Below are 11,598 nucleotides of genomic sequence, written 5' to 3' on the forward strand. Positions count from 1 at the left end.
AGGTGAAGTGAACTGGCAAAATAGTTCAAATCAAATTGGTCACATACACATGGTTAGACATTTACATTTTAGTCATTTAGCAAACGCTCTTATCCAGAGCGACTTACAGTAGTGAATGCATACATTTCATTTCATGCATTTTTTTGGGGTACTGGTCCCCTGTGGGAATCGAACCCACAACCCTGGCGTTGCACACACCATGCTGGCGTTGCAAACACCACACTGTACCAACTGAGCTACAGGGAAGATGTTAATGCAAGTGTAGCAAAATGCTTGTGCTTCTAGTTCCGACAGTGCAGTAATATCTTACAAGTAATCTAACAATTCCCCAACAACTACCTAATACACACAAATCTAAAAGGATGAAATAAGAATATGTAAATATAAATATATGGATGAGCGATGCCGAGCGGCATTGGCAAGATGCAATAGATGATATAAGATACAGTATATACATATCAGATGAGTAATGTAAGATATGTAAACATTATTAAAGTGGCATTGTTTAAAGTGACTAGTGAGTCTTTATGTAGGCAGCAGCCTCTCTGAGTTAGTGATTGCTGTTTAGCAGTTTGATGGCCTTGAGATAGAAGCTGTTTTTCAGTCTCTCGGTCCCAGCTTTGATGCACCTGTACTGACCTCGCCTTCTGGATGGTAGCGGGGTGAACAGGCAGTTGAGTCTTCATTCAAAGGCAAGGGCAGTGTGAATACAATGAGAACTGAGATCTAGCTCTTTTTTTTACCCCAGAGTTCACTTTAAAAGGACTGAGATAGGTTATTTTAAAGGGGACTATATGTGAAAACCCTAATAAGTGATTTCCACACCTGGATTGTGCAACGTTTGCCCAATATTCTTTTCAAAATGTTTCAAGGTCTGTCAAATTGGTTGTTCATCATTGCTAGACAACCATTTCCAGGTCTTGCCATAGATTTTCAAGTAGATTTAAGTCAAAACTGGAACATTCACTGTCTTCTTGGTAAGCAACTCCAGTGTAGATTTGGCTTGTTTTAGGTTATTGTCTTTCTGAAAGGTGAATTGTTGGAAAGCAGACTGAACCAGGTTTTCTTCTTGGAATTTGCCTGTGCTTAGCTCCGTTCTGTTTCTTTTTTATTCTGAAAAACTCCCCAGTCCTGAACGATTAGAAGCATACCCATAACATGATGCAGCCACCACTATGCTTGAAAATATGGAGAGTGATACTCAGTAATGTGCCACATTGTGTTGCAAACAGGATGCATGTTTTGGAATATTTGTGTTCTGTACAGGCTTCCTTCTTTTCACTTTGTCAATTAGGTTAGTATTGTGGAGTAACGACAATGTTGTTGATCTATCCTCAGTTTTCTCCTAACTCTGTAACTGTTTTAAAGTTACCATAGGCCTCATGGTGAAATCCCTGAGCGGTTTCCTTCCTCTCCACCAACTGAGTTAGGAAGGATGCCGTATCTTTGTAGTGACTGGGTGTATGGATACACCATCCAAAGTGTAATTAATAACTTCACCATGCTCAAAGGGATATTCACAAATATGTGCCCTTCTTTGTGAGGCATTGGAAAAAAACGTCCCTGGTCTTTGTGGTTGAACCGGTGTTTGAAATTCACTGCTCGACTGAGGGACCTTACAGATAATTGTATGTGTGAGATGAAGAGATGAGGTAGTCATTTAAAAATCATGTTAAACACTATTATTGCACACAGAGTGAGTCCATACAACTTATTACATGACTTGTTAAGCACATTTTATTCCTGAACTTATTTAGGCTTAGTTATTGACTCAAGACATTTCAGCTTTTCATTTTTTATTGATTTGTAAAATGTTTCTAAAAACATAATTCCACTTTGACATCATGGGTATGGTGTGTAGGCCATTGACAAAAAAATCTACATTTGATACATTTTAAATTCAGGCTGTAACACAATCACATGTGGGAAAAGTCAAGGGGTGTGAATACTTTCTGAAGGCACTGTATCCATCTGGCTCTTCATCTTCTGTTTGTTTGCCTCTGGGCAGATCTGGTTTCACTGAGTTATTCCTAGAACATTCCAATTTAAGTGAGGTTACATAAGGAAACCTTAAGTGAGATTGCATAAGGGATGTGTATTCTCATCTGAGCTGAAATCTAAAGAGGTTATTACATACAACCAACTGTAGAACTATACTCAAATAGCCCTAGATATATGATTAGTATAATAAATGCATCACCCCACTATGCAGTTAAGAACACTGTTTTGGCAGTCAAAAACATGAAAGGACAAGGACTGGCACTACAGTGAAAATTCTACATGACACTTTCGTGAAGTGTTGATGATAAATAGTGGAGTCAGTCCGTGTGGAGTTTGTATGTTACTTGCTCTTTTCATACCCTGCTGTCATGTTAGTAAACAGCAGTAAATATTGTCAGGTAGCGGTGATAGAGCAGGTAACTCCGCTACTGGCCTTCCTCTCTATTCCTCTCCTCCATCCCTCTCTTGTTCTCTGTTTACACCCTGTCTGTTTTCCTTCATTCCACTCCACCTTTCCATAATCTGTTTTTCAGCGAACGTGTGAGTATGTTTACAGAAGAGAGAGGGAGAGAGTGAGTTAAGTGTGGTCTGATTGAGGAGGTGGAATGGGCTGATAGTAAGAAGAAGGGAGGAGAAAGAGAGAGGGAGGGCTGAGAAAGAGGGAGTAGGGGGAAACAGACGGGTGGGGGAGAAGAGGTATAAAAGCCTTGCTATACAGAATAAAGAAACATCCCCAGAGAGAAAGAGAGAGAGGGAGATTGTGAAAGAGACTTTACCAAGAGAGTTGACACCATAACTATCTTCTTAGGGTAAGTACAACTATCTCATAGGTTTATAGCTACATAACAATATACTATCCACAATATATTAAAAATAAGATATACATTTGATATTGGTAACTTTGACATAACTCCAATAGAAATCCCATAAAGGAGGTTAATGTTTAGGTGTAAATATCGGCTGTCACTTTTTGCAGCCTAAAATTAAGTGTAACTGTAAATAACAAAACATACAGACTTTGATCCATTAAAATAGTGATACAGTGAGATGCATGGGTACAGCCTTCAGTTTGTTTGATGTGCTACTGAGTGCTGAGTGAATAGGGGTCATTAGCCTGGTGGTGCAGTTCTGTGGGTTAGTAGCATCCTGCATGGTAAAGGTTTTTTTCTAGTGAGGTGAGGGTGAGCACAGTCTGGCCTGGGGGGGGGGGGCTCAGGGCCTGCTGTGTGCCAGGCTGCAGACGCGCATAAAAGGCTGCAGACGATGCTGTCAGCACCTCACTAACACACACACACACTCATTGATATCCTCGTAACCCTTTTTCCTGTAAGGTCTGTGAGCTCCTTCCCTGTGGGCCAGCTGTGCCCCATGCCTGTGGGGTGACGTGTGCCATTGGGTATGTAAAGGAGGGGCGTTGTACCAGGTTGTCATCCAAACCCTACAAACACAGGAGGCGGCAGAGAGGGTCTGCCATGGGGCACATGGATGTGGGTGAATGTGGGGGGTTTTGTTAGGAAGGTTGGGGTCTTGTTGACTATTTGTACAGGTGTACGCCTTGGTCCACTTCTACCACCTGGCAAGGTCACTGTGTGTGTGTGTGTGTGTGTGTGTGTGTGTGTGTGTGTGTGTGTGTGTGTGTGTGTGTGTGTGTGTGTGTGTGTGTGTGTGTGTGTGTGTGTGTGTGAATAGTAAACTAACAAACATTTGACCAACTGGAGACATTTTGTTGGTCCCCACACAGTCAAATGCTATTTCTAGGGGGTTTAGGGTTAAGGTTAAAATTGGTGTTAGATTTAGAATTAGGTTTAGGGTTAGGAGCTAGGGTTAGTTTTAGGGTTAGGAGCTAAGGTAAGTTTAGGGTTAAGGTTAGGTTTTTTGGTTAAGGTTAGGTGTGTGTGTGTGTCACTGCTCCATTGCTGCCAGCACTATGACTGTTTTTCTCCCTCCCCCATCATTCAGCAATGGCACTGACTAGTGACTACAGTATACCCATATACAGTGCCGTGAAAAAGTATTTTCCCCCTTTCTGATTTTCTCTATTTTTGCATATTTTTGATACTGAATGTTATCAGATCTTCAACCAAAACCTAATATTAGATAAAGAGAACCTGAGTTTACAAATACCAGTTTATACCAGTTTAATGGAAGTATATATGGAGATAGTTTAGTGCCTAAAATAATGGGATAAATAAAAAATGGTTTCCTGATCTTTTTCATGTCTCTCTATAGGACAGACACTTCAGAACAAACTTCCTTTAGATTTTTTTGGGGGGACTATATGTTGTTCCATGTAGTGAATCTGTTATTCAATGTGTTTCTATTGGCTAATAGCAGTAATGATGTCACGCCCTGACCTTATAGATCCTTATTATTCTCTATGGTTGGTTAGATCAGGGTGTGACACGGGTGGGAAATTCTATGTTTTCTGTTTCTTTGTTTTTGGGCCAGTGTGGTTCCCAATCAGAGGCAGCTGTCTATCGTTGTCTCTGATTAGGAGTCATACTTAGGCAGCCTGTTTTCCACCTGAGTTTGTGGGATCTTGTTTTCTGTTTAGTGTCTGTACCTGACAGAACTGTTCGCTTTCGTTTTGTTGCTGTAGTTATTTTGTTTTAGTGTTTCTTGAATAAACGAATCATGAACACTTACCACGCTGCGCCTTGGTCCACTTCTACCACCAACGAGAGCTGTTACAAATGACACATTCAATGTTTCATCCAATAATTTTATATATTTCTTTGATACCTTAAGGGGTCTTAAAATTCAAAATCAAATAGCTAAATAATCCTTGCTATGGTCATCTTAAAACAATTCATAAATTAGCTCCCCCCGGCTTAGACAGGGCTTAGACTCTAATAAAATGGTTTTCAAGCATGAACTGCTCGTTTCAAGTCCTCGTTTCAGATCTTCAACAGACAGAACCCATCCAAAACGTTGACTGAGGTTTGCCAAAAAACACCTGGAAGCACCTGGATGATCATCAAGAATCTTGGAAGAATGTTCTATGGACAGATGAGTCAAAAGTATAACTTTTTGGACGACATGGGTGCCATTATGCCTGGTGAAAACCAAACACTGCATTCCACAGTAAGAACCTCATACCAACGGTCAAGCATGGTGGTGGTAGTGTGATGGTTCAGGGATGCTTTGCTGCCTCAGGACCTGGACGACTTGCCTTAATAGAAGGAACTATGAATTCTGCTCTGTATCAGAGAATTCTACAGGAGAATGTCAGGCCATCCATCTGTGAACTGAAGCTGAAGCACAATTGTGTCATGCAGCAAGACAATGATCCAAAACACACAATCAAGTCTACATGAAAATGGCTAAAAAGCAACACATTTGAAGTTTTGGAATGGCCTAGTCAAAGTCCAGACCTAATTCCAATTGAGCTGTTGTGGCAGGACTTAAAACGAGCAGTTTATGCTTGAAAACCCACAAATGTTGCTGAGTTAAAGCAGTTCTGCATGGAAGAGTGGCCCAAAATTCCTCCACGGCGATGTGAGAGACTGATCAACAACTACAGGAAGCATTTGGTTGGAGTCATTGCAGCTCAGTGGCACAACCAGTTGTTGAGTGTATGGGGGCAATTACTTTTTCACACAGGGGCATTGGGTGTTGCATAACTTTATTTATGAAATAAATAAATGATGTAATTGTTTTGTATTTGTTCACTCAGGTTCCCTTTATCTAATATTAGGTTTTGGTTGAAGATCTGATAACATTCAGTATCAGAAATATTCCAAAGTAGAGAAAATAGAAAGGGGGTAAATACTTTTTCACAGCACTGTATGCCCATAGAAACGCTGTCTGTACTTTCCTGTCTGTACATCATGAGGGACCCTAAAATCCAGTCATACAAAAATAACATTGGTTTGGGGAATTTGTTTGTTTGCCCTCTACTCTGGAAATACATCAATGTATAGGCCTAGATATTATTATTTTTGTTGACATTGAGAAATAGTGTGTAGTCTGGATTTATGGCTGCGTTAACATGTACATGAACCCACATACAGACCCATGTAGAATCTTTACCACCAGTTCACTTGTTTTATAGCTGTCACAGTCCCTAACGTACAGTAACGTCATGCGCTCCCTCCACGCCTTATTTCTCTCATGGTGGTGGTGGTATTATGACACATTTTAACATCAGTCTTTCCTCCAGCAGACCAAGAGACCAACAGACAGCCAGAGTGAGGATGAGGACTCTCCTCCAGTGTGTGGCCCTGTGTGTCACCATCTCTCTCTGCGTCTGCTACGGTACATTTCTACAAATCAACACTACGTCAATTCAGAATCTTTTTAGTAAACCTGGTGATCTACAGTGATAAGTCACTAATAACTTTCCCCTTCTTTTCCACAGATTCTCAAGAAAGCACAGAATCCTTTGAAGGTGATTGACCTTCAGATTCTTATGGCAGTAAAACATTCCCACACATTTGATGTATTATAAAAACACTATATTTGTCAATTTTTTTGAATTCCAGACCAACTAGGCCATTCAGTGAATTCAATAAGATTTTGTCACTGAAATCTGTATGCCCGCCCCTGTTGAGATGGGGGTAATTTCTTCTAATAAAATGGTTTTATTTAATTCCATTACATTCCAGATGTGTTTGTCAGTCCATACCGAGCCAACTCATTCATCAACCCACAGAGTCCACAGAGGGGAAGTGCCTACAACACTCCATCAAGAGGCAGCACTTACAGGAGGTACCACACACACAATCACTGGCCTACACACAATATCCCATAATATCAAAGAAGAAATGTCTTGAATCAATAACTATTCAACCCCTTGTTATGTTAAGCCTAAAGAAGTTTAGGAGTAAAAATGTGCTAAAAAAGCCACATAATAAGTTTCATGGACTCACTCTGTGTACAATAATAGGTTTTAACATGATTTTTGAATGACTACCTCATCTCCTTACCTCACACATACAATTATCTGTAAGGTCCCTCAGTCGAGTAGGGAATTTCAAACACAGATTCAACCACAAAATCAGGGAGGTTTTCCAATGCCTCACAAAGAAGGGCACATTCAATATCCCTTTGAGCATGGTGAAGTTATTAATTACACTTTGGATGGTATATCAATACACCCAGTCACCACAAAAGATACAGTCGTCCTTCCTAACTCAGTTGCCAGACAGGAATGAAACTGCTCAGGGATTTCACCATTAGGCCAATGGTAACTTTAAAACAGTTACAGAGTTTAATGGCTGTGATAGGAGTAACTGAGGATGGATCAACAACATTGTAGTTACTCCACAATACTAACCTAATTCACAAAGCGAAAAGAAGGAAGCCTGTACAGAACACAAATATTCCAAAACATGCATCCTGTTTGCAAGGCACTAAAGTAATACTGCAAAACAAAGCAATTAACTGTTTGTCCTGAATACATTGTGTTATTTTTGGGGCAAATCCAATACAACACATTACTGAGTACCACTCTCTGTATTTTCAAGTACAGTGGTGGCTGCATCATGTTATGGGTATGCATGTAATCGTTAAGGACTGGGGAGTTTTTCAGGATAAAACATTTACGGAATGAGCTAAGCACAGGAAAATAAATTCTAGAGGAAAACCTGGTTCAGTCTGCTTTCCACTGTGTCAGACTGGGTGTGCAACTGGTCAACTGGAGTCAGGTGCAGGAGTGCAGAGATGAGTGAACAGGCACGCTTTAATTGGCAGAAGCAAATCAATCGGACGCAACAGCGTCACAACACTCCAGCCAAAGGCAAAAGCGAATAGCGCACTAGTCACACAAATAATGTACAACAATACAATACCATGGGTTCAAAACAATACCCGGAAAAAAACTGCCTGCCGCGTCACACAATAAATGTAACGAACAATTACACATACAGACATGGGGGGGAACAGAGGATAATATACACGTAGAGTGATGAGGGGATGTAAACCAGGTGTGCGGAAAAACAAGACAAAACAAATGGAAAATGAAAGGTTGAGCGGCGATGGCAAGAAAACCGGTGACGTCGACCGCCGCCCGAACAAGGAGAGGAGCCGACTTCAGCGGGAGTCGTGACACACTGAGAGATTAATTCACCTTTCAGCAGGACAATAACCTAAAACACAAGGCCAAATCTACACTGGAGTTGCTTACCAAGAAGACAGTGAATGTTCCTGAGTGACCGAGTTACAGTTTTGACTTAAATCTGCTTGAAAAACTATGGCCAAACTTGAAAATGGTTGTCTAGCAATGATCAATAACTCTTTTGACAGAGCTTAAAGAATTTTTAAAAGAATAATGGGCAAATATTGTATAAGCCAGGTGTGCAAAGCTCTTAGAGACTTACTCAGAAAGACTCACGGCTGTAATCGCTGCCAAAGCTGATTCAAACATGTATTGGCTCAAGGGTGTGAATGCTTATGTAAATGATATTTTTGTATTTACATTTCAATACATTTGCTAACATTTCTAAAAACACGTTTTTAAAAAAAAAATATCAATTTAAACCATTTAGAATTCTGGCTGTAACACAACAAAATGTGTCAAAAGTCAAGGAATATGAATACTTTCTGAAGGCACTGTAGGCCTCTGTGTTATTTGTTTATCTGTGTTTCATAATGGTTGACTGTGATTGTAGTTGACTTGTGTTTGTGTTTCAGAACAATGAAGTCTCCAGCAGAGAGGCGCACAGAGACATGTGAAGACTACTCTCCCTGTCGCTTCTTTGCCCATCGCTATGGTTACCAGCTGGCCTATCAGAGATATTTTGGAGCTAGGAATCCAGGCCCAACCCGTGGATTCTGAGTCCCTGTCCATCTTATCATAGCAATTATTCCTGCTATTGATTTACTGTACGCTCATTCAACACACTCTGACATTACATAACAGGATATTGGTTCGGTGATGTAACAGTAAAAGAGATATGACAAATATATGAAAAGATATCAGTAAAATCAATTACGTATATAGTGATCCAATAATCTTGCGCATTTATATAATTCAAGCGCCATTTATTGTATAACTTTATAGCCTACTCACAATCACCACACCTTCAAAGAATAACTGCTTTCAGAAATCTGTGCTTGTGAAGATTAGCTTCACACTCACCTCCATTGTTCCCTTTTTCCATCCACACTAAGACAACAGTCTCTGTCTAACCCATATGTATTTATATGTATTAAAACGTTTTTGAAGAGTTTGTTACATTCATTGTCTAAATCCTATGGTGTCACGATATTCCTCAGAGGGGCTTAGTAACCTTACTTGTGGGCTACAGAATTCCACCTCATTTGGTTCCACGTGTTGCCAAATTTCAGCTGAATATGATTTTGAATGTGGGAGCAGATGTGTGAACGCTAATATCTGTCCCAGTTTGACCAGTGTGGTAGCAACAAATCAGAAAAATGTAGTGTGGAAACAAGAAAAGCCAAGGGAAGCTACATTTTTGCACCAGCATGACAAAGTTTGCACCTGTTTTTAAACTGTAAGTGTAAATTATGTTCAAAGTCAGTTACTATTTGTTTGATTATCCAATAGTTTGTATGGCCTTATCTTCCACTTTTGGAATGTAAATGTATATATTTTTGGTAATTTTTTCCCTAACTTTTGTAAATGGGAGCATCAATGGTATCAATAGAAAATATTCATTTCCAGGTCACATACAACAATAAGTAGTCAGCTGGTCACTGTTTTTGTAGACAAGATGCAGCTCCTTACTGTACCATAAGAACCAGAGGTCATCTGAACACAGTGAATGTCAGTCTCTAGAAGACAAGAGAGACACAAGCAGGACACTGGATCTGGTCATGGCACACCCACGAACAGTGGTGTAAAGTACTTAAGTAAAAATATATTCAAGTACTACTTAAGTCGTTTTTTGGGGTATCTGTACTTTACTTTACTATTTATATTTTTGACAACATTTACTTCACTACATTCCTAAAGAAAATATTGTACTTTTTACTCCATGCATTTTCCCTGACAACCCAAAGTCCTCCCTACATTTTGAATGCTTAGCAGAACAGGAAAATTGTGAAATTCACGCACTTATCAAAAGAACACATGGCCATCCCTACTGCCTATGGTCTGGCGGACTCTCTAAACACAAATGCATCTTTTGTAAATAATGTCTGAGATTTGGAGTATGCCCCTGACTATCTGTATATAATGTCTGAGATTTGGAGTGTGCCCCTGACTATCTGTATATAATGTCTGAGATTTGGAGTGTGCCCCTGACTATCTGTATATAATGTCTGAGATTTGGAGTGTGCCCCTGACTATCTGTATATAATGTCTGAGATTTGGAGTGTGCCCCTGACTATCGTACATTTTAAAAACAAGAACATGGTGCTGTCCGCTTTGCTTATTATAAGGAATTTGAAATTATTTATACTTTTACTTTTGAAACTTAAGTATATTTTAGCAATTCAATTTACTTTTGATACTTAAGTACATTTAAAACCAAATACTTTTAGACTTTTACTCAAGTAGTATTTTACTGGGTGACTTTCACTTTTACTTGAGTAACTTTATATTAAGGTATCTATACTTTTACTCAAGTGTGACAATTGGGTACTTTTCCCACCACTGCCCACGAAAGGGCAATCACATTGATGTTTTTTTGTGATTCCGCAGAACCAAAATGTTCATAATTAAGCCTTTGCTAGGATAGATTTCTGAACTTTGTCCCTACATGGAGGAACGACATCAGCACTGACCCAGATGCTGAAATTACACCCCACATTGTCAAGGCCACTTCAGCGGCCCAGAAGTCCGACTTGGAAAGAAACTGAGAGAGCAAAATATAAAGGGACATTTCCCTTAAGGGTGAGGTCTTTACATAAGGTCTTTGCACACCCCTTAAGGGTGAGGTCTCTACATTCTGCAATGCTGTCAAGCAATAATGTGCTACTTAAGAAGTTGAACATGAGTGGGGAAAAGGCAACAAGTAATAAAATAGAATGGAGCAGAATAGAATAGAATGGAGCAGAATAGAATGGAATGAAGCAGAATAGAAAAGAATGGAGCAGAATAGAATAGAATTTTGTTCAACTTCAGTAGTTGAACAATTTATGTGTTTTAGTTTTTATATGCCTATCAATGCTCCATACAGGCACTGGATATACCATACCATGTGTATTACTGGAGAATGAATGTACAATCAACTATCAATCTAAAAATTGCTTTCAGTTTCCTCATATAGGAAATCACTGTAGTTTGTTATAAAAAAGCAAAACCTCTGATCAAAAGTCTGTCACATAATGACGGATGGAGGTTTCTCTTCTTGTTCAATTAGTATCATATGGTTTTATCAACCAGTAGTTCGTGGTTTGAATAGGATGTCGTGTGGGCATGCTGTAAAACTCGGACCTCTTGAGGTTGTCTGGTGGTACTGCACATTTAAAGGAGTGTTGTCTTTATACAGTGGGGTATGAAATTATTGACACCCTTGATAAAGATGAGCAAAAATGACTGTGTAAAATAAATAATTCAAATACTTTACTATATTGTATGCAAAAAAAAAATGGGGACATTTTCATTCTCTATTTTCATGTCATCCAACAAATGTAAACGCCTGGAGTTTGCTAAACAGCATTGGCACTTGTATTGGAATCAGTGCTATG

General features: G+C 39.5%; 1 protein-coding gene across 2 annotated transcripts; it reads left to right on the forward strand.

Moving 5' to 3' along the window:
• The first annotated feature begins 2,694 nt into the window (after positions 1 to 2,694).
• Positions 2,695 to 9,170, forward strand: LOC100136434 (matrix Gla protein). Of its 2 annotated transcripts, none has more exons than XM_014193136.3 (5): positions 2,695 to 2,810; positions 6,164 to 6,258; positions 6,362 to 6,391; positions 6,609 to 6,711; positions 8,635 to 9,170. In XM_014193136.3, the coding sequence occupies exons 2-5, from the start codon at positions 6,198 to 6,200 to the stop codon at positions 8,777 to 8,779; spliced, it is 339 nt and encodes a 112-aa protein (XP_014048611.1). In that variant the 5' UTR covers positions 2,695 to 2,810; positions 6,164 to 6,197; the 3' UTR covers positions 8,780 to 9,170. The 2 variants fall into 2 exon arrangements, with proteins under 2 accessions (XP_014048611.1, NP_001117040.1); NM_001123568.1 differs by having other exon boundaries at positions 2,758 to 2,810; positions 6,167 to 6,258; positions 8,635 to 9,158.
• Positions 9,171 to 11,598: the final 2,428 nt, after the last annotated feature.

The sequence above is a fragment of the Salmo salar genome, chromosome 03 (genome assembly GCF_965601325.2).
Source record: "Salmo salar chromosome 03, fSalSal1, whole genome shotgun sequence".
In the NCBI taxonomy this organism is placed as follows: domain Eukaryota; kingdom Metazoa; phylum Chordata; class Actinopteri; order Salmoniformes; family Salmonidae; genus Salmo; species Salmo salar.

Excerpts from the sequence above, each read along its gene's own strand:
- LOC100136434 (XM_014193136.3), top strand. The coding sequence starts at position 6,198 with ATGAGGACTCTCCTCCAGTGTGTGGCCCTGTGTGTCACCATCTCTCTC. Across the intron at positions 6,392-6,608 it reads AAGCACAGAATCCTTTGAAG|ATGTGTTTGTCAGTCCATAC; the intron begins GTGATTGACCTT and ends ATTACATTCCAG. Across the intron at positions 6,712-8,634 it reads AGAGGCAGCACTTACAGGAG|AACAATGAAGTCTCCAGCAG; the intron begins GTACCACACACA and ends TTTGTGTTTCAG.